A 23,353-nucleotide genomic window follows, 5' to 3' on the forward strand; every position below is an offset into this window, starting at 1 on the left:
AAAGGCTAGCTGTGTGGCAGTAGCACCAAAACCTTCTTGTGTTCCTGTGTGTCCCTTGTGGGCTACGAGAGGCATCGAGAGGAAGAAGGAGCTGCTTCGGTCAGCTCAAACAACTGGTTGAACTTACCTATAATTCCTAGGCCGACCCAGTGTGGACTTCTTCATCTCTTAGTGCTTAAGGAGTACTGTTCTAGTGCCAAACACCTCAAAAAGCTTGCCACTCTCCCCTCATTGTTTGCTTTGTGAAACCTAAACCGTAGACTACAGACCACCTCCTCACCATGTTCTCCTTTCTCGGAGCTTGTGGAACAATGTCCTCTCCTGAATCTAGTCGACCACTTGGCTCCCTGTTGTTGGGGAATAATTCGTGAAGAGGTGGCAGTAGGCCATCTAGTTTGTCGCTGACCACTGCGGCGAACGGGACGTCATGTGTGATCATGTAGATGTTGTGCTGGATCTGGAAACACCGCAGCTTGCCTGTCTTCGACAACGTGTAGCCAAACATCACCAGCTTGATTGACTCAATCAAGGTCGAGGCCCAATTGTGGGCGAGGGCAGGGGCGATGGGTGTCGTGTCACATTTACCAAAAGTGCCAAGCACTAAGCGTGTAGCATTGTATTTATGGTATGTCGCCTCTTATGGGCTTCTGTATAAATCTCCGTCTTCTATGAATGAATCAAAATGCAATGTTTTTCTTTTTCTTGAGAAAAAAGAGAGAGAGAAAGCAGCTAGTACAAAATCTCCGCCCAAGACAAATTTTATTTTCAGTTTTGGCTAAAGTAGGCATAAATACAGTGGCATATATTGTCATATATTGTCTCTTAAGAGTCTATGTGCATCAAGAACAACCATCTAGGTGGCAGAAAGCTCTATGAGATCAGAAAAAGGTCCAACAGTGAACTGTCCCGTAGGTCAAGGATTCATTTTAGGCGGTTTCAACATTTTAGGACCAAACGTAGACTTTTGAAATGTTCATGGTGCAAGATTTTACTTTCAAAAAGTGTGTGGTTTTGCCAGTCCAGGTATTGTTTACGAGCACCGATGGCAACTCAAAGTTGCCCCACAATGGCATTCCTAGTGTGACATCTTCCTAGGTGGAGGCCAGTTGCACACGTACATGTTAAATCTCTTTATGGAAGCAATCATTCGGGAGAAAATCAGCTAAAGCATTTAGTTGCAGATGGGCACCTAGGGATTTGTCACAGTGAAACTGTATATACATATAAGGCCGCGATATTCATATCGCCAATGCAATGCATCTAGTCTTTCGGGACCTCGTCAGAATGAAAGATCCTTGATTACTTTGGTATAAGCATAGTCTTTTTTTTTGCGGGGTTGGTGTAAGCGTCTACTCATGGATAAAACAACTAGAAGTGGTTATTCACCACAATTTCATGCAAGGTGGAAATTCAGTTTGCTTTGCAAATCATAACATGTGCCCTCATGAGAGTCCCATGCAAGTAAGAGGGGCTCCATTTGTCTACGGTTGAGAACAAACAATTTGTCAGATAAAATGGCTACGGAGTTGCTTGATTTATGGTGAATCTCCTCACATACGTGGAAGGATTGTATGGCCTTGAGCCTCATGTCTAGAGTGGTTTCTCTTTGGCTGGTGAAGGCAACTAACAATATCAGGTGGGCATTCGTTCAGAAGATCCCTAAGGTGATACTTCAGATGTGATCGCCTCATTTCTTGTTTGCTAGTGTTCACGCCATCAATTATGGTGGTCTGGAGTTCCTTGATCCTCAGTTGCTTGGCTATACTCTAATGGATCCTTTGGGTGTTTTTGCAGAGGATTGTGCTTGAGTATATATATACAGGTATATCTTTGTATTTGGTAGAATATGGGCTTGTAACCAATCTCCTACCCTATCTTTAGGGGTGCCTTCCTGCCCTCCAAGCCATGTACTTTATACCAACTGCCAGAGATGTTGAATCCACAACATAATTTTTTAGCCCAATTATATTCCTCTCTAATCCTCTTATTACACGGTATCTGTCACAAGTTCCTATGCCTAACTCCATTGCATCGTACCGTCTGCACCATGTTGCCCCTAGGGGGTTGGGTTAGGAGTTATCTTGTTTGAGACCTGGTTTGTATGGCCCGCGGCCCCCTTTCTTTTTTCTATTTTGTTTATCACTATGGCCACTGAGTGGAGAACTCTTGTAATTTATGTTTCTCTTAATGAAAGGAAATTCATAGCTTTTACTAACCTCGACATAATAGCTGAAGACAGACTTGCATATAATCAATAGCATCCAGAAACATGTGTACCTATTTATAAAAAGCAATAGTTTTACACAAGCAAATAATATCAATAAGCTAGGTTAAAAACAAGTCACTTACTTAAGAACTGAGCATGTGTCCTCATACATGCCTCGGGCTACATATAAGCGTGGCTGAGCGATAAAAGAAAATGGGTGAGAACTGGCAAGTGCAAATAATTCAACTAAGAAATCATGTACATAGATATAGTCCTCTGAAAAGAGAATTTTAGATTGTTGAAGTGATATATACCTGAGTCCACCACAAAAGAAGTCTAACAATACGAGAATTGGAATGCTCGGATGTCCTTCGAATTGGAGGACATATGAAAAACAAGGCACTGAATATGTTCGGTAACATGTAAAGTATAACTGCGAAGCTATAAATAGATTCACTCTGGATATTCCCAATCCAAATGTTAAACAACTTCACAAGACCTCTTGGACGATTTTGAAAAGAGCTTAAGTACGATGTTGGAAGAATGATCAACCAGGCAACAGCTACAACAAATTTTAAAATAAATCGTATCATCTGCGAGCACACCAGACTTCTCCATGCATCCCGATTAATAACTAACTCAAGTGTGGCTGAAAAAGTTTAAGGGACCAATCTTAGAAACTTTGAGGCATTCCAATCAGGAACCAGAGCCAAAGTAGTTTCAAAATCTATAGAGATGCAAAAAAAAAAAAAATACCAAGACATTTTAAATAATTAAAATAAATCAACTATGTAAGTTATCAAGACGCATGTACTTTATGAATTACAAAATATAGTCATACCTTGAAGAAAGTTTAGAAATGCAGCTGTTATGAATATTGTCAAAACATTCCGGAAAACTTTTGGTTCCAAAATAGAATGGAGTGATCCAGAAGGGCTCCAAGCAACAATTACCATGGCCTACAAAAATCATCAGATGACGTGGCAGAGAAAGATAAACATAACCCCTTCGTCTATTTATAGAAGCCCACTTCGTAATTTAATTAGGTCTATCTTTGACTACTGAGTTGGCCAGCAAATATATATATTACACTTCCTTCATTTTTTTCAACAAGGCCATTATCCATTTTTTCGGATAGCAAGAAAACAAAGCCAACTATGAAGTATCATGATTAACTGTGTTGAAATTTGTCGTGTTCTAGGAAAATTAAGCATGTTACATGGGGTGATTCTTTCTCTATGGCTGCATGTAAGGTTTTTATTAATAAGGCACATTGTATTTTGGTACTTGTCCTGTATTTGACACATGAGGGAGCATGCCGTAAACAACATACCACTGAAAGTTAAATTCGATAAATTGATTATTGTGGCATATCACATATAATTTTCTGGTCAAATCAATGGTCAAAATTAAATCCAAAATAATAAGCGGCGTTGCATGAAAAGATGGAGGGGGTAATAATTTGAATTTAGTCATCAAAGGCCAATAGATATACCTGGAAAGCTAAGACAAAGAAAGCCCACAGTCGATCAAAGCTTCTGAAGAGGTGCAAAAATGTACGAACTTCCACAAAATTAATTTTGGACATCCTCGGTGTGCTAACCGCATGACCATGTGGCTGCATAGTGTATACAACTAAAATTAGTTCGACTATCTTGTCAAATATAAGTAGATTTTATCAATGTCTTCGGCAACATGCATCCGAGTCAATGAGTGCAAATGCATACTTGTCCACTTAGTGTCTAAATAATTATGTCACCATTAAAAAGGGAATACAGACCAAAATTTGTTATGTGTGTATTATAGCTGCTTATATTACCATATTGTATACGAGAGATATCCTGATATAACACCTGTACATGAACGATATATTGGTCTAGAGCCCCGTGCAATACAACATGCTCAGTAGCAATATGGCATGTTACAGGTTGCTTACATCACTCAGATGAGTGTCAATCAGTTCATGGGGAAGTGACAACGATAGTAGCGACCAAGTAGTAAAAACTAACAAGCGTTGGGTAGCTGCAGACTAATGAATACAAACAGGAAGCAGATTACTTGAGGCTGGGTAGCTAAGCGAAGTACGAAGTGTTGTTTTTGTACTCATGACGAGACAATTAAACACCTCTTTTTTCACTGTAAGGTTGCACGTTCTACGTGGTCAGCCATCCAAATAGCGTCAAATTTGTATCCGCCCACAAGTGTTGCCAATATTTTTGGTCATTGGCTGAATGGTATTTCAAATAGGTACAAAACGCTAATAAGGGTGGGAGGTCGCTTTGGCTATGTAGAAATGATGTTGTTTTTAATGACAAAAATGTTTCTCCTTTGCAGGTTATTTTTCGTTGTACGCACTCGCTTTGTACGTGGTGTACGCTACAACGCGCGGAGTACCAACCGCTATTCAAGGTGGTGTGTACGCTGTTGGAGCAGGTGGCAACAGAGGTTTTTACCCAACATTGATGGCAGCATAATCTCCGGCCCGGTCCACCATCTCTTTCGATATAGGCATAGTGTCGGTTCTATGGACTCTACTGTTGCCGAATTGTCGGTCTTTTATCTTTCTGTTTATCAGACTACTGGTGTTTGGCTGTGTGCATCCTAGTTATGCAGAGGCCGGGTGATACTCTTAATGCTTTGTATCACTTTGATGCTACATTTTGAGATAATAAAAGCGCCCATACTCGAAAAAGCAATCTAGGCAGTTGACGGTCATGGATCCATAGAAGTACTTCAGTCTGTGCTCGTGGTCAACGTTTTGTGGTATCTCCTATGCTTTGCTCTACTTCACGCTGAAGTTGGCGATTGCTTGAGACTTGATGGCTGATCGGGTCTTGTACGTGAGCTCGAATTTTAAGAGCTCGACTTCCCACTTGGCCATGGGTCTGGTGGCGTCGTTGTTGTTGATGACGTCTGACAGCAAGGCATGGGTGACCACCATGATTGGGTTTCCCCGAAAATAGTGGCACAGCTTCCGGGCTGCCATGAATACGTCATATGTGATTTTCTTGTAATGTGGTTAACGGGTTTTGGACGGAGATATTACTTTCACTGACGTGGTATACTGAATGGTTGACCCGCTGTGCCTTTCCTTGCTCTTCCAGTTTACTGCTATGTGTACCACCTGTACAGCAGCATCAGTTCGTCTGGGAGCCCAGCGGTGGGTTGGATTGCAGGAGCCACCTGAGTTCCGCAAGCATGTCCTTTGCTTCGTCACTACAGTGGACTTTACCGCCTTTGTGTAGGAGCTGGTATAACGCGAGTGTTTTTTCTCCATGCGAGCATACGAACTGTCTTAAGGCCGATACACATCCCGTGAGTTTAAGGAGTCCTCATACTGTGCCAGCTGGCTCGAGCTCGACGATGGCCTTGCTTTTCTCCAAGCTTGCCTCCATGCCTTGCCAGGAGACAAAGAAACCGTGTAGCTTTCCATAGGGGACCCCGAAGGCGCACGTTGCTGGGTTTAGTTTCATACTTAACCGACATGAATTTGCAAAAGTTTTCTCGAGGTTGGCTAGGAGGTTTGTTCCACTGGTTGGTTTTATAATGATGTGGTCGACAAATGCTTCAACATTGATGCCGATCTAGTGATGCAGACACTTCTGCATGGTGCATTGATATGTTAGTCCGGCGTTCTAGAGCCTGAAGGGCATTGTCACATAAAGAAAGGCAAGAAGGGTGTGATAAAGGAAGTTATCTCTTTGTCGGACTCCATCCTAATATGATGGTAGCCAGAATAAGCATCCAGGAAGCAGTGTCTTTTGCAGCACACGGTGGATTATATGGTCTAGTCATTATGGGGTAAGGGTAATGCGCCTTTGGGCATGCTTGGTTGAGGTTCATGTAGTCAACGCACTTGCGCTAGGACTTGTTCTTCTTACTGAAGATCACCGGGTCGGCCAACCACTCGGGATTGGCGACCTCCGAGATAAATCATGGAGCTAGGAGCCAGGTGATTTTCTCTCTCCGATAGCTCATATTTGTTGTGTGGTGAAACATCGGGGGGCCTGCTTGATGGGCTAGTATCCTTCTGAAGCATCATGTCGTGCTCTGCTAGCGGGCATCACTGTCATATCTACGGGCTTCTTGGCCAAGATGTCTCCATTGTTCCTCTCGGACTATAGGGGAGTGGCCTCCTGGTGCGGGCTCAGGTCCCCGCACCCTATAATCATTGTGTTCATTGGATCTTTGGGGTGCACCTAAAATTGCTTTGTTTCCTCAGTCAGTTGGAAGGCCAATCTGGGCTTGGTCTTGGTCTTGTGGGGTAGGTTGCTGAGTCCGGACCTACAATTTTTGTGATTTCTTTGAGCTCTGCGAAAGCTAGGGTGGCCTCTGCGAGTTCAACGTTCGCGACTTTTGCTTGATGTGCATGTTTTGTGCTGCCATTGACGGTGATCGTACCATTCAACCCCAGTATCTTGAGCTAGTGATAAGAGTACGAAGGTGGAACCATGAGCGTCCCATAGGTGGGACTGGCGAGGATGATGCTGCAGCCTGTACGAAATGGTGCAACTTCGAAGCGGATTTTTTCTGACCTAAAGTTTAGATCGTCTCCAAAGATGACCTCCATATCAAGTGGTTCAAGGATTTGATGTCTGTTAACCACATACAAACCATGGAAGCCGGTTGGTGAGTGGATCACATGGGACATAGAAAATACCATCTTTGCTAGGGTGTCGGGGAAGATGACATTTATCCATCTGTCCCGTTAACCAAGACTCGGGCGAAGTGGAAGCCGTCGACGATCAGATCGGGCCCCAGGGTGAATTTTCACGGTTGGGGGATGCAAGCCAGATGGTCAGTGCGGTTCCCGGCATGATTGCGTAGACCACGACACATGTAAGCTTCTAAGCCCGTTGTGTGTCGTTTCCCTAGAAGATCATGTGGACACTCTGCGAACAGGCAGGACGGTGGATTGTTGAAGATCCAACCACTCTGAGAATGTCCAGGCTTGGCATAGCCTCTAACGGCAGGGGTGGTGGAGGGCTATTGAGCCACGCAGTGTCACCCTGCTAGTCGAAGTGAAAATCAAGGCTCCCGAAGTGCATGGAGCCGACAGCGGAAGGCGAAGTCTTAGATGATACCCCGGCCGGCGGCCACTAACCGGAAGGAGCCAAAGATGAACATTTCGCCAGCATGAAGTCATCGGGCATAACTAGAGATCGATCTATGGTCGGTGTTCGGCCAACATATTCCTGCCTGGCGCGCCAATTGACAATACATGAAACGGTGTGTACCATCAGCAGGGTGGCAAATGTGGTCAGTAGTACCAGAAGGGTGTACGAACAAGGAGGATACCCACGTTCGATCGCTCAGGGTGAGGTAATACCCTACGTCCTTATTTGTGTTTTGTATTGGTATGGGAACACTTCGTGTGAGGGGGTTACAAGGTGATGTCATTGTGACTACCAAGAGTATGATTTATGGAGTCAATGGGAATGGCTAACCCTATCCTCGCCTTATATAGGAGACGAGAGCTAGGCTCTACACGCTCCTAACCGACCTCACTTCATGGTTTTATTTCCTTCTACGCCAAGATGGTCCCTCTCCCTTCGAGCATGGATCCAGGGCTCCTCCCCTGAGCCGGAAAGCCGTGAAGCCCCCTTGGCCCTGAGGCCTGCCCAACACCGGGCTTCCTAGCCGATGGGCCTGCCCTAATACGTTGCACCTTTTTTGCAGTTCTAGAACTAGTTAAGATCATCGCCGAGGAGAATTCGATGAGTCACGGAGTCGTGCAAGTTAGCACATTCGCTCGTCATCGCGTTTGTGGGTCATCGGCGTGTCAAAGTGTTTGTCTCCGTGGACAAGTGTTCAGTTGAAGCAGTGTCCACAATGTTTCGTAAGTGATGTCGATGTCCACCTGGAGCTCCTTGGTTGCGGTCAGTGTGGATTTGGTGCGATGCCGAAAGGAGACGGTCGTAGGCAAAGGCATCATAAACTAGTGAGGTGCGCGACCAAAGGAAGGCGAATCTAGTGTAAGTAAGTACAATAGAACTATGGGGGAACCGAATGCAAGGCAGTGGCCAAGCAAGAGAGGTGAACTAGATGTTTCCAGAGCGCATGTTTCCAGAGCGGTCATACACTTGTGTTCTGTCGATTTGTCGACATATTGTGAAACTACAACGAGTTAAGATCAAGGAGAGCACAAGGATACAACAAGTTTGGATTGGGGAGGGATTGTTGGAACTAATCTAAATTCCTAAACATGTCCTAGTTATCAAGTCATATACGTGTCTGTAGTACATGCCTTAGTTGTATCCATTTAGGAGCTGTTGTCTAATAAGACTGGAAAAATTATCAAGTTCAGTACTACATGTCTTCGTTGTATCAGGCTAAGAGCTGTCCATGTTGGGGTGGGAGTTCATAGTACCTCAATTTTTAAATTTAAGATGTTTTGACAATTTAAATTGAACTACCCAAACATATTATATAGGACCCAGTTCGATGACACACGAGGGCGCCGTTGGTGACATCCAGCACAAGCACGAGAGTCGCTGGAAGACAGACATGGATGTGATAGTAGAGGGATAATACTAATACTTGATATTTCCAGAGCAAATTTAGTCCCAAGAGTAACTTTTGAGAGATGGATGCTAAAATTTGAGGCACTAAATATATAGGGGAAGATCTGGGTAGGGCTTAATTCCATAAGGATTTTCTAAGGATTAATGAATTAGAGGGGATGGGCTATAGATGCTCTAAAAGTATGTCTTCTCTTGTTTTCCTCCCTCAGCTGAATTATATACGTGGGTGGTCCCTCAATGTGTTTCCATTTGCACCATAGCTCAAAAATGTTGGAAGGCCAGCATAAAACGCTGAGGTGGCCTCTATCCCGAATTCCTTATGCGTAAGACACAAAGATGGAGAATTCATTAGGTCCGTGGTTATCCCCTAAACTAAATCTGATTTTAACCAGTGGGAAGGGGGTGTGCAAGACACAAAGATGGAGAATTCATTAGGTCCGTGGTTATCCCCTAAACTAGTGAGTGGGGCTTGGAATCCTGTGGCATATATGCTTACTAGGGTCACTGATTACTTCATGATTCCTGACTTGATTAGCAAATGCAATCATTGATGGGCCGAATCGCCGGTAACTTGGGAATGTAGGGAATGGTTCAGTAGTGACCAAAATTGTATGTTGGTGTCCCGAGTTTGCCACTTGTAGCGATGGTGTCTGCGGGGCAGCACATAGCTCGCTGAACCGGAAAAATCGGTACTTTACAATTTAGGGAGCACAGATGCGGTTGAGGGAGAAATAGGTTCACACGAAGTTCTATCAAAAATATATCAAACCAGATAAGAAAGACTTTTGTATTTTCAATCTCGAAAGTTCACCACAGATATACTTCAATGTTTAGTCTATTTCCCATCAGTTACTATAATAGACAAAACGAGGTTATGAAGGTTAATGACGCATGCTATATATGTTACTCCAATATAAAATCTTGCAACGCAAAATCAATATAAAAAACAATCATTTTTTCGTCAGATTGGGGATGGTATCTCGTGCACAAAAGAACAATGCAAAAGATTAGTGAGTAACCTCAGTTTCAGTTTTCATTTTCTCAGCTGCCGCAAAAAAGTCAGATCCTAGATCCATTGGCCATCCAAGCTGATTAAAGCATTTCTTCAACCTTAATGTGTGGAGGTGTATGACAAAAAAGGTGCAAGTAAGAAATGGTATTTGTTTCCTAAATTGCTTAGCTCTTAGTATTTGGAAGCACAATAAATTTAACTATTAAGAACAACTTACCAAAAGAATTCATTCAGGTCATCATAGTTTCTCCACTTTGAGTAGCTCACGTTGCCATGTTTATTGACTAGAGCTTCCTTTTACATCAAATGAACATGAAAGAAATAAACAATGTCAAAGAAAATTTAGGAAAGAAAACAAAAACCATATAGCATGAGAGCACATGCCTTCTGGATAACATTATAGATGGGTTGAATAACTAGCTTTAGAAATGCATCATCCCGCCCGTCTGGCCGAAAGAGTGGGTCAAAAGAACTAGACATTATGCCATATAAATCCCTTGCCATCTGGCTCATCAATTTAGAGGAATCAAGATAAATTATTCAGTCAATATATGTTAAGACATACCCACCATAGGGTCAATTTATGGAAAAATAATGTATGTAGTTCCATTTTTGAATATGTCTGAAATAGATATTAAATAATGAACAGCAAAATACATAAAAAATTGAACAAGAACATATTATCCGTAAAACCACCTCTTATTTTCTTTAATTCAGTCGACACAGTTTCCGTGCAGTTTATGGTCACCCATAAAAATATAAAAAAAAATATTGAACAAGAAATTGCAGAAAACGATACCTCACTCTGCCTACTGCGCAAAAGTGTAGGATTAAATAATAACCCAGTGGCAAGAATCTTCAAAGAAACACTCATGAATAGATCTTCCATAATAATATGGTTTACCAAAAAAAGCTCTCATTTTGCATCGGTGAGTAGGGATGTATTATGCACGACTATACTCAGATTTGTATTCGTTCTTTTTTGGTTTTGCTCAGCCAGCTTGCGTGTGTAATTAACTTTTTTACTACAGTTTCAGTACATAAAGCTTTGGATTTTTCTCAAATAAAATCATAAATTATTATTTTTCAAATGACTTCAGTGATGTATAACATAATAACGTACAGTGCATCACAAGAAATTTCTTCTTCATAGGATGAAATTTATACAGTCCATAGACCTGTGTGATCTAAATGACATGAATAACTCGATGAGGTTGACATGTACACCAAACAAAAGCTAGATTTGGTATTTAGTGCCTTGATAGCAATAGTGACGCTGCGCAAAAAGGAAACTAAACATACTAGCTTTTCAATAAAATAGCAAGCAGAGCTTCTGAAATATATCACCTGCAGAGAATTTATTATATGTAGAAATCTCAGATACAAGCACACAGTTTAGCACTTACACGGTGGAATATATAACAAAGGCATTCAGGCATAAAACGAACATTTGAAGCTTCACCCCAGATGAGAAAATACAACCCAACATAAAGAAGTTCTGGTTGTTGTGTGGCGGGCTTGGTGGCACTGCTTGGAATTCTGCAATGCAATATTTTTTATAGTTAACGAGGTTGGTCACTCTTTGCAACAGATGTGAAATAAACAGGTACATTACTTGATGTTTGACTCCAAATCCAGATAACAGCACCAGGAAATGTAATTTTGGAAAAGTTTCTTCATCAAGTATATCACTGTACTAGTTTGTATCTGCAAGTCACAGTGGAAATTCATGAATTCGATTAACATGTTTAAAATAATCGGCACTGGAAATTATATTCCAACAGGTTGCAACAAGTAATATTTATTTAACATTAGTAAATTAAGAACATGTCTAGATGAAATAATTCACCAGATGATTGGATCTTTCACCGTGACGGGCAGTACGCCCTTCTCTCATTTGAATGTTGGCAAGCAGCAAGATCAAATTCTCCTTTTGATTCTCTACATTGTCTTTCTACAACAATGAAAACGATTACAGAGCTTTAGCAAAAAGAAAAAAAATTAAAGAGAACGTGCACAAATAGAGCCCCGGCAGTCGGGACATAGCCATCAAACTGACGACCCACCAGATTACTTCTTTACTAGAGCACAAAACAAATAAAAAATGCCAATCTTTACCGAATACTAAATGGAGGAAGCTTTCATAGTTCTCCAAACGTCACAACTTTTGTGTTCATTAATTTTATGTTAATTATAAAGATTGACGGCTGAGATTGGCCTGGTCCGTTTGGTCTTCTGTCCTGGTCCATTTAGTCTTCTATCCGTCTGGCCGATTTTTTTATGTCATCCCGCTCATACGCGGACCTCTCCGTTGCGGGTGCTGGTGATCCCACCCTCCCCGATGCGGGATGACAATGATCGATATCAACGCCTTTGCTCAAATAAAGAGAGAGATCAGATCGAGACAGTGAAGCCATGAACGAGATTGGTATCAAGTCCGATTTAGGGACAAACAGAAAGAGAGATCTGATCGAGAGAGGGGCAAGGCCGGGCAGTCATAGCAGACCAGCCGGCAGGTGGCCGCGGACGCTGTCTCGTCCCACGCCGGACAAGCCTGCCCCTTCAACCCATCTCTACCACCGCTGCCAACACTGGTCGCCTCACCCCGGACGGATGACTGATCGAGGGACGATGAGATGGAGCAACAGATCAAATCGAGTGTAGTATAAAATCGAGTGTAGTTTAAAGCGGATAATAGCGAATAGGCCTACGAGGATGCGAGCCGACCTAGAGAAGGGCGGCGTCCTATTCGCCGAGCCTGGTGGGCGCACCACCGAAAGGCGGCCTCCAGCCGCCCGCCATAGGGACGAGGAAACCAAGCCATGGATCCAGAGCACGGGCACCTGCTCCCGCCGGCCCCATGTCTCCCTCCGTCATGCATGCGCTCACTGCAGCCAATTCCTTCTCATGTGCCGCTTCTGGTTTCTCTTCTCCCCGCTCGCCACAGTTGATTCCTTCTCACGCGCTTGTCGCTGTCGCCGCAGGTTTCTCTTCTTCCCTACCATGTGCATTTCAGCAAGATCGAGCCGTTCTGCTACAGTACCACTGACTGATATATCATCCCGCTCCTGGCTGGCTCAGGCGCGCTACCGTCGAAGACCTCGGCTGAGAGGAACCGGGTCCCTACCAGGACGAGCTCTCAAGTTATAGGGGTGGAAGGGAGGTTGGCGTGGAGGAAGGCGACGCGGCAGGCGCTGGGGTGCCGCCGTCGCGCGTGCGAGAGGGAGAGAGGGCGTAGGGGTGGCGGCTAGGGTTAGGTCTCCCGGCTCCCTTCAGGAAGCCGAGCAAATATGATTGCTTCTGCTTAATCTCAAAACGTGTCCGTACATGAGTTTATATAATCTTCCTAAGAATCGGATAATTGGGCTAAGCCGCTAACACGATAAGATAACTTGGGCTGGGCCCCTAACTGCATGCGCCAAGAGGTCTCCTCTGGCTATAGTGTATGCCAGTCATAACATCTCTCCTCGCCTGCGCAAAGAGCTCATCCTAGAGCTGAAAGTCGGGAAAATGCTTGCGGAACTCGTCGAGGTTCTCCCAACTGGCGTCCTCCTCCGGAAGTCCCTGCCACTGAATCAACAAGCGCCACGCACCCCGGCTCTGTTGGGCCTTCAAAACCATCACTGGACCGGGAAGTGGAGGGCCCTTTGAGGTCATAGGAACATCCGGCGTGGCCGCTGGTGGCTCGCCTCGGAAAGGCTTCAACAAGCCCATATGGAAAACGTCATGGATGTGAGTGCCCGGAGGTAGCTGAAGGCGGTATGCGACATTGCCGATGCGCTCCAACACCGGAAACGGTCCCGCATAGCGGGGACCCAGCTTGCGCTTTGCGCGCGGGTCCAGTGAGTGCGTAGAGCGGTGGAGTAGGCGCAGCCACACCTAGTCGCCCACCGTGTACTCCACCTCGCGATGGTGGGCGTCGTAGTACTTCTTGGACAGCTGTTGGGCCTGGAGGAGACGCTGGCGCACCTCAGCAAGGATCTCATCCCTGTCGCGGAGAAGCTCGGCCACCGCCTCGGTCTAGGCCGTCTCAGGCTGGAACGACAAGATGGGTGGCACAGGATGACCGTAGACCACCTAGAAGGGCGTGGCACACAGGGCGCAGTGGTAGGAGGTGTTGTAGCAGTACTCCGCCCAGGAGAGCCATTCGACCCATGCACGTGGGCGATCACCTATAACACAACGTAAGTACATAGCTATCACCTTGTTGACCACCTCACATTGTCCGTCTGTCTGGGGGTGGAATACCGTACTGTGGCGCAACATCACGCCTTCCAACCGAAACAGATCGCGCCAGACATGTCCCGTGAACACCGGGTCGTGGTCGCTGACGATCGAGGGCGGAAACCCGTGGGGGCGGTCGATGATTGGATCTTTCACCGTGGCGGTGTAGGGATGGCTGAGCGCGATGAAGTGTGCATATTTGGAGAAGCGGTCGACCACCATAAGGATGACGGACTTGCCGCCCACATTGGGGAGGCCCTCGATTAAGTCACAGGAGATGTCGGCCCAGACCTGCGAGGGCACCTCAAGAGGCTGTAGAAGCCTCACCGACTGCAGTGTCTCCGTCTTGTTGTGTTGGCATGTCACGCAAGACCGCACCCAGTTCCTCACCAGCGCATGATAGTCGAGGATGTAGAAATCTTCTCGGAGACGGTGGAGGGTGTTCTGCATGCCCTCGTGGCCCGCCGAGTAGGCCAGCAGCAAGGCCTTGTGACGGAGGTCGCCACGATCCGGCATGAAGAGCCGGCGCCCGTGCAAGAGCAGACCGTCGGCGAGCCGCCACGGCTCCTCCAGGTCGCCATCCACGAGGAGCTGAAGGAGGAGCTGCACATTCGTGCGCTAGCGGTAGCTCGGCGGGTGTCGTCGATAAAGGCGAAAGAGGGTCCCAAGTGGATGCGGAGGACCGTATCAAGGTCGGTGTCGCCATGGGACAACGCGTCTGCCACGGTGTTGAGGCGACCCGGACGGTACTCAACGGTGAAGTCGAAGCCGAGGAGCTTGCTGATCCACTGATGTTGTGGCACGGTGGAGAGGCGTTGGTCCAGCAGAAACTTGATGTTGTAGTGGTTCGTGCGGATACGGAGCGACCGCCCCCATAGATACGGCCGCCAGTGGTGCACCACCAAGCCGATGAGCTCCCGCTCGTAGGCCGCGAGCTTGTGGTGGCGCGCGACAAAGGGCTTGCTGAAGAATGCGAGTGGCCCGTCGCCCTGATGTAGGACGGCGCCAAACCCCATGCTTGAGGCGTTGTAGTCCACCACGAAGAGCTTGTCAAAGTCAGGCATCTCGAGGACCGGCCCCGTAGTGAGGGCCTGCTTGAGGGTCGCGAACTCCTCAGTCACCTCCGTATCCCAAGAGAAGACATCGCGGCAGAGCAGGCGCATGAGTGGAGCCGCGATGAGGCCGAACTCCCGGATGAACTTCCGGTAGTAGCCCACGAGGCCGAGGAAGCCGTGTAGGGCCCGCGGCGAGGCATTGGCCACACCACGACGGTCGCCACCTTGTCGGCTTCCATGGAGACACCCTCCACCGAGATGACATGGCCGAGGTAGGCGACCGATGTCGTACCGAACGAGTGCTTGAGGTGCAGATGGTGCACTCAAAGCTCGTTGAAGACAACGGCCATGTGATGTAGGTGCTACGCCCGGGATGAGCTGTAGATAAGAATGTCATCAAAGACAACAAGCACAAACCGATGCATGTAGGGGCGGAGGACATCGTTCATCAAGACCTGAAATGTTGCCGGTGCATTGGAGAGGCCAAAGGGCATCACCAAGAACTCGAAGTGGCCGTGATGAGTGAAGAAGGCCGTCTTCGCGACATCATACGGGTGCATCCACACCTGGTGATATCCCGAGCGAAGGTCGAGCTTGGTGAACAAGTGTGCCCCATGTAGCTCGTCCAGGAGTTCATCCATGACCAGAAATGGAAATTTGGCCTTGAGCGTCCTGGCGTTAAGAGCACAATAGTCGATGCAGAAGCGCCACGTGTCGTCCATCTTACGAACGAGGAGAACCGGCGCTGAGAACGGTGAGGTCAAAATCTGGATGATGCCCAGGGCAAGCATGACCGCGCACCGGCGCTCCAGCTCGTCCTTCTGCAGCTGGGGGTAGCGGTATGGACGCATCGGCAAGGGCGCTGTGCGAGGGAGCAGGTGGATGCGGTAGTCGCAGACCCGGGCTAGCGGGATACCCTAGGGATCTTCGAAGAGGTCGCTGTGCTGCTACAAGAGACGAGCCAACAGGGGATGCTCGGGCTCGGCAGCGGCCGTCGTCAGCTGTGGGTGGGGCGCCGCTGAGGAAGGGCCACCCATGCCCATAGAGCGAACGTGGCGACCCAGGGGCTAGAAGACCATCATCATGGTGTCGAAGTCCCAGAGGATGGGACCCAGAGTCCGCAAAAAGTCGACGCTGAGGATGAAGTCGAAGCAGCCCAAGTCGATGCCGACACACTTGATGGTGAAGTGCTTGTCGTCGACGCTGATAGGGACATGCCGCGCAATCCCGTGAAAGTGGAGGCGATCACCGTTAGCGACGGTGACCCAGAGTTGCTCCCCGCCCATTGGCTGGAGCGCCAGGCAGCGCATGGTCGACGCGGGCAGAAAGTTATGTGTGGAGAACATATCTAGTAGATATAGGAGGCGCTCACCGTGGATCGTTACCAGCAGCAGCATAGTCTTCTCCGCTTGTATTCCCACGAGGGCAAGGAGGGAGACGACGAGTGCACTCGCAAGAGCGGGAGCTAGCGCAACATCCACGGTGTCGGAGGCGGCAAGGGCGTCGAGCCCCTCGGCGGTGGCCTCCTCGACGTAGTCCGCAACCTCCAAGTAGAATTGCCGCGAGCAGACGTGGCCCGACACGTAGGGCTCATCGCAGTTGTAGCACAACCCCTGACTACGACAATCGAGCTGTTCGGCCGGTGCCACGAATCGGTACTAAAGCGGTGGTGGCAGGCTGGCGTCAGGCCGGGCCCCCACGAGCCCCTTTAGTGCCAGTTTTGTGACACAAACCGGGTCTAAAGGTCCAACCTATAGTCCCGGTTTGTGTCACAAACCTGCAGTAAAGGGGTCTTAACATATAGTCCCGGTTGGAGACACAAACCGACACTATAGGGAAATTTTCAAACTCTACCCCCCCCCCTCCCGTGTATCGCCATTTCAGTTTTTGAAAAAACAAAAGAAAATGATAAAAACTTCAAAAATTAAAATAATTTAAGATGTAGTTATGTTACAACATCTACTAGTTAGGAAAATTTAAAAACATAAATTTGGACATGTTTTGCAAAAAAGTGTGATAAAAAGTAAAACGACTATATCTTTTGCATACGATGTCGAAAAAAAGTATAATATATCAAAATGTTCAACATGAAGATCCGCATCCGATTTTAATGGCCATAGGACGTTTTGCAAATTTTTAGAATCTTGAAATTCTAAAAGGAAAAAAAGATATGCTCAAATTTCAGTATTTTTTTAATTTTGGTCAAACATTCGTCAAACTACTTATTCAAGAAATATTAGTGTTACTAAATAATTATTCAATAATACTAGTCTTACTACATAATTATTTTAGTTTTTTGAATTTTTGTCAAATTTGGTCAAACTATGGTCAAACTACTTATTTAAGAAATATTAGTGTTACTAAATAATTATTGTTTTTTAGAATAATAGTTTCAAACTCAAACGGTGAAACGTGTGACCTAATGCTCAAGCTAAACTCCTAAGGATTAATAGGATTGACAGCTTACTATTGTCAGGAAAACAACAAGTGCAGACTTGGAAACTAGGGGGAATAGAATTCGAAAGTTAAGCATGCTCAAGCTGGAGTAGTGAGATGATGGGTGACCGGCCGGGAAGTTAGACAATATGGGATGAGTAATCCATGGTTGAGCAGTTATGAGGGGTGATTAGAGACTAAATCATTAAATAATTCACAAAATTGAAAATCATAAAAAAATAAAAAAAAAATCAAAAAATTTAAAAAAAACCTTTAGTACCGCTTGGTGTTACCAGCTGGGACTAAAGGACCCCCATACCACGGCGCGGGCTCGCGCCACATGGTGGGCCTTTACTAGTGGTTCGTGTTGAACCGGGACTAGGGGGGGCTTTACTCTTCACCCTTTAGTGCCAGTTGCAGAACCGGCACTAAAGGCCCTTACAAACCAGTAATAAAGCTCCGTTTTCTACTAGTGCCGGAGCTGAAAAACCACTCTCTTAAATAGTTAACGTATTTTGTATTTTGTTTGTATCCTCAAGTATAGCACAACTAGCAGGGTCACCTGCGCATTTGCGCGCTACACTTTCGACATATATCTACACATTATATTTTATACTTTAATATTGTCTCCAAATCAATTGTTTGATCATTATTTTAATATGATATCCTTTATAGAATGACAGTATTGAAAGCAAATTATTCATATATAGATGTTATTTCACCAGGTAAATTTGAATATTATTAGGTTATTCACACCAATTTTTTATAAAGTTTTGAAACACACATTCTTCTCTGTCTATTTTTTATTGTAGACTATTGGTTGGCAATATCCCCAAAGGATGGATAGTAATTTTCAGTATATTAAAGATTTATAATTAAAGTTTTACCGAAGAACTAAATCAAAAAATCGGTGTCCTACACCTCTGCATGATTTTATGTTTCGACATCACCTCATCATTATCATTGTGGTGGCATCTGCATCCGTGCCCGCAAAGTTATTATATATTTTCATGATTTTTGTTCTTTGTCTGTAATTTTTTTCCAAAATGGTAAATTTTCTTCTATTTTATTCAATTCTACATTGTCTTTCTCATATGTCAATGTACAGATAAATTTGTATAAATATCATATTCCACAGACATGTTAATTCGCTTGACAGACTCATTTTTGGTCATTAGGTCAAAGAACTTCTACTTTAATAGATGAAAGTCATTCGACCATTTCTATTGTAGTCTATAGTCCTTTTTATCGTGTCATCTATCTTCTCCCAATAGTTTTTTTATTGTTTTTATTTTCCTATATTTTTATTGTTCCTCTCTTAGAAAACCGTCTTCGATTTAGTGCTGTTATCTATTTTATTTGTGATACTTAACGTAATAAAAATTTTAGTAAAAATACCTTTGTCGAAAGAAAGTGTTTTAGGTCAATACCACATTGTTATTCTTATCTCCTACCCATATATTTTTGTATATATTAGTGGTCAGAGGTTCTAAATACTGATTTCATGTTTCCTTATGTGCCTTATATTTTGAAATGGATGGGCTATTTCTCTTATCCATTAACATTTTATATCCTTTCACATGGTCGTTCCCATGTCTATTTTTTACTTGAAAATACATAATTTAAACTAACTATATATCGAATTCATCAATCATAGATGATTCGGATGTTTATAAGTACTCTATAACTTTGCAATTTTTCCTTGATAGTAGTATGTATGGCTATCACACCTCCATCATAACTTTCTATAAAAAAAATCAACTCAATTTTTCTCTCACCAGTCCCCTTCAACAAAACTACTACTAGAAATTGAACTCATCGAGCTTACATGATTGGGATATTCATTGGTTCTCCAATAGTTTTGCGTGTGTTATCCCAACGTAAAGCACTAACCAAGAGTGAAGACAATATTTTATAATGCACAAACCAATCAGTGCACGTATTCTGTACTTATACGCTTCCTTCCTTGGTGGTCTTTTTTCTTGAAGCGGACTCCATGCTGCCGTACGTTCCTTCCCTGATGACTTTTTTTATGAATCGGATTGGCTGCCTTTTTTGCTCCGGTATGTCCCTTACTTGGTATCCTTTTTAATCAGACTCTGCCACAGTAGGCTGCCTTGGTAGCTGTTTTCTACGGGTGAGCTGCCGTACAGTTTATCTCCGCCTATAAACGTATGTCTGGCTGTTTCTCAGATTGATTTTTTAATAGAAAGGCACATGAAAGACATGTTGGAATATTTGTCCGTGACATGTTATGTGTCAAACTTTTCGTCCGTGATAATTTTTTATGTGTAATGCTACATCTATTAAATCTCAGCCGTTAATATCTAAAATTTACGTTTGTGATAATTTAATGTATGTGGGCAAATGTGATGGCTTGTTTGACTTCTGTTTTAATTAAATAATACTCCCTCCGCCCCGAATTACTTGTCGCAGATATGGATGTATCTAGATGTATTTTAGTTCTAGATACATCTATTTCTGCGACGAGTAATTTGGGACGGAGGGAGTAGATAGATAGATAATAGATGGACAATGTTAACGCCCACACGTGTGGTGGGAGCCAAACCCACCCACACGCTGTATAACACACAGACTACACCATGTCACCGCATGCATGCATGTAAAAATCTTTTTGGATTTTCTGTTTTTAAAATGTTTTATCTCTTAAATGAAAATTCCGATTGAAGATCCGTTTTCACCATTAAATCCCTCGTGACGAGATTTTAGAAACCGGATCTTACATCAATGTATTTCGATGAAATTTTTTTGGTTAAAAGTTGTCGTGTCTATTGCACATGAATTGCCATTATATTTACACTGAAGTTGCCATCATATGTTTCAGCTATTTTCTTCTACATTAAAAAGGAAATTTTGACATATTATAAAACGGGAAATGAAGAAATTAGACTTGCCATGCACCATAAACTAAAATTGCCATGATACATGCACTTAAAATTGCCATGATTCATACAAAAAAATATTTTCAGGGTCAAAGTATTGTAATTGCCATCATAAAAAAACTAAAATTGACATGATCTACAAACTAAAATTGTCACATGGCAACTTTAGTTTAAGCACTATGGCAACTACAGTGTAAACATCATGGCAACTATTGAGCAATTTTTTTTCCGTCCAAACATATTAACATGGGGTCTAGTTTTGAAGATCTTCTCGAGACGGATTTAATGGTGAAAATGGATTTCTAATTCGCTTTCTTAATTAGGAGATAAAATACTTTTAAGCCGAAAACCAAAAAGATTTCTGCTGATGTCATCTTTTCATACGTGGCAAAATGAGTTGTGATGGCGGCGTGTGAGCGATGTGCAAACGCCCACACGTATGGGCGTTCATTTTTCCGTACTAGATAATAGATAATAGATAGATTTTTTAGCATGGTTGTATGTTTTCTTTGATGCTTTAAGAAAAAAATGCTAAAAGGGTTTGCTCGTCCCTCTGGTTGCCTCCAACCCATTCTGGATGGGGACCCTCTCATACCATCTTCAATGTTCAAGAAAAAAAGCTTAATTTGCTCAAAAAAAGGAAAAAAAAAAGCTCAACATCCCCCAATAGTGCATGTTGCCATCACCGTGAGTATTAAATTCCTGAGTCGTTGGCATAAAAAATATTCAAATCACTAAACATTTTCCAGCTGGTCTATATTCTTGACTTGGAAAGAATTTTCAGATGGAAAAAATTTATCATGATAAAAAAATAGAAAATTATAGATTATGTCATGGAAGATTTGGATCAGGTAGGGGGTCTCCGACAACGTGTAGCCTAGTATCACCCACACGATCAGGTCGGACGGTCAGATGTGAGGAAAGGTTGGGGAGGTTGGACCGGAAGCGCTGCTCCTGGAGGTGCATAGCACCTAGAGAGCTGGTACTGGGACGACGCTTCTTGCACGATTTATGGACGATGCAACGTATCCAACCATCCATCCTTTAAACTAAAGTGTAGTACACCATCGGATCGACCATCGTACAAGAATCGGCCACAGAAGTGTCGGCTGTTAAGAAGTTGTGTATTACTTAAGTGTGTTATGTTCTAATCTTCTGGTGCATGTAAATAACTTTTCCCGGGGCTTCTAAATAACATTTTCTTCTACCAATGCATCACGGAGCACAACTTTTTGCGATTTTTTTAAAGAAGATAATAGTCTAAGAGTGCATGATGAGTTTAAGTATCAGTGGTTCCACACCTGAAATCCAAATGTTTGCCTGAGCCAATCAAGCAAATCTTGAATTCGTATTTCTCCAGGCACGGAAGATGGATCCGGTATTGGGTGAAGAAGCTCTACTGCTGCTTTAATCTGCAGTTTTCACAGCACAAGAAATCAATAATTTCCAGGGGTAGAATGCCGTATTAGCCAAAACAATAATAATCCAAACGAAATTCACACGTTATATGACCAGACCTCTGGAATTTGCATTACTGGATGTGGAGCATTAATTTTCAGGGGTAGAATGTTGTAAGCTTTCTCCTTCTCAACCACTTTAGCATCCTGACCAATCGACAAACCAGTTGCTCCAAGATATTATATTTCAATATGAGGATGTGCAGTATCAAATATTTGCAATTGCTGGATGTAGAACCTTGTTGTGAGTGCTTCCTGATTCCAAGGTGTGCACGGGCTCCTCCGTGATCTCCATGGTGTACTCCTCGCCCTTTAGCACAACCAGGCGCGCGACGCGGTGGTGGCGAGGGAGGGGAGTGGAACTGAGGGGAGCATGTTATGAGAGAAAGAGGAGAATAAATATGCTGATGGAGTGTGGATAGGGACTGCACTTTTGAGCTTTGGGGCTATGGATTTGCGAGGACTTGATTTGCCAAATGTGGCTTCTTTTTCTTTTGCTTTTATGTCTGGAACATTCGTACGATGAAGGAGGGAAGCGAAGTAGGTGGCACAAAGGTTGAGGGAGATGAGGTGGGAACGTATTCATTTTTGTTTGCCAGCTGGCAGGGCTTGGCAAAAGTTCAACAAAGAGGTTCCAGGCCCGTGGAAAGAAATGTTATATTGGTTTCGACCCAAGGTAAGTAATTAAGTAGTACTAGCTAACTACCATCTCTTTAATTCTAGTTTCAATACCATTAGTTATCATGCTTGATTAATTACCATCTAATTGAATTCTATATTCTCGTAAAGGCCATGTAGCAGGCGTCGGGGACTGATTTATGTGCATACTACGTTCACGAGAAAATTCGCATGATGGCATCTAAAAGGACCAAAGATGATAAACAGCTATGGGTACGTTTGCCAGAACACTATTTACAATTTTTACATCATTATCGATATCTAATCACATAACTAATACATGCATATTGGTCTCCTTCTTAACAGTTCAATTCGATGCGTGAGAAGCTCCTACTAATGAATCGCGTAACAGCAATTCAAGAGGAAATAGGGGAATTTTTGCTAGACCAGGTCATACATCCCAAAGGAGAATACCATTACCCGCTACCGCCGCCACCGCCACCGCCACTAAAGCAGTAATGCCTCCATGTAGGAGAAATTGTATATACCAAATTGTATACATATACATGTGTATGTGTGAATGATGGTGCGAGACATTCGATGATATATATATATATATATATATATATATATATATATATATATATATATATATGATCGGTTCTACAAGAAATTCTATTTATATATATGCATAACGTGTACAATATGTAGTATCGTAAAATATCTGTAAATGAAAAAGAATTAATGGAAAACATAAAATTGAAGGAAAGAAAATCATAAACCCAAAACCCCCCAAACATTTTAGTACCGGTTGGTGTTATCAACCGGTACTAAAGGTCTCCACGCCCCAGACGCTGGCTCGTGCCACGTGGTGGCCCTTTAGCGGCGGTTCGTGCTGATCCGGTACTAAAAGGGGGA

General features: G+C 44.0%; 1 protein-coding gene across 4 annotated transcripts in view; it reads right to left on the bottom strand.

Moving 5' to 3' along the window:
* LOC123135346 (putative callose synthase 6) overlaps positions 1-22,355 on the bottom strand; it is a 60,282-nt gene extending 37,927 nt beyond the window's left edge. For 3 of the 4 annotated variants that reach the window (XR_006465937.1, XM_044554374.1, XM_044554376.1), the window contains exons 1-14: positions 22,056-22,354; positions 21,878-21,964; positions 21,662-21,772; positions 11,592-11,696; positions 11,358-11,449; positions 11,149-11,281; positions 10,127-10,246; positions 9,960-10,036; positions 9,750-9,840; positions 3,702-3,824; positions 3,048-3,165; positions 2,521-2,855; positions 2,350-2,402; positions 2,217-2,277 (exon numbers count right to left, since the gene is read on the bottom strand). Coding sequence is in view for 3 of the 4 variants with exons in the window: in XM_044554374.1 (XP_044410309.1) it covers positions 2,217-2,277; positions 2,350-2,402; positions 2,521-2,855; positions 3,048-3,165; positions 3,702-3,824; positions 9,750-9,840; positions 9,960-10,036; positions 10,127-10,246; positions 11,149-11,281; positions 11,358-11,449; positions 11,592-11,696; positions 21,662-21,772; positions 21,878-21,964; positions 22,056-22,112 (1,563 nt within the window). In the remaining variant the exon portion in view is untranslated. Of the gene's footprint in view, positions 1-2,216; positions 2,278-2,349; positions 2,403-2,520; positions 2,856-3,047; positions 3,166-3,701; positions 3,825-9,749; positions 9,841-9,959; positions 10,037-10,126; positions 10,247-11,148; positions 11,282-11,357; positions 11,450-11,591; positions 11,697-21,661; positions 21,773-21,877; positions 21,965-22,055 lie in introns of all 4 variants that reach the window. The other variant, XM_044554375.1, reaches the window with a different exon arrangement.
* Positions 22,356-23,353: the final 998 nt, after the last annotated feature.

This window comes from Triticum aestivum, chromosome 6B, assembly GCF_018294505.1.
Source record: "Triticum aestivum cultivar Chinese Spring chromosome 6B, IWGSC CS RefSeq v2.1, whole genome shotgun sequence".
Taxonomy (NCBI): domain Eukaryota; kingdom Viridiplantae; phylum Streptophyta; class Magnoliopsida; order Poales; family Poaceae; genus Triticum; species Triticum aestivum.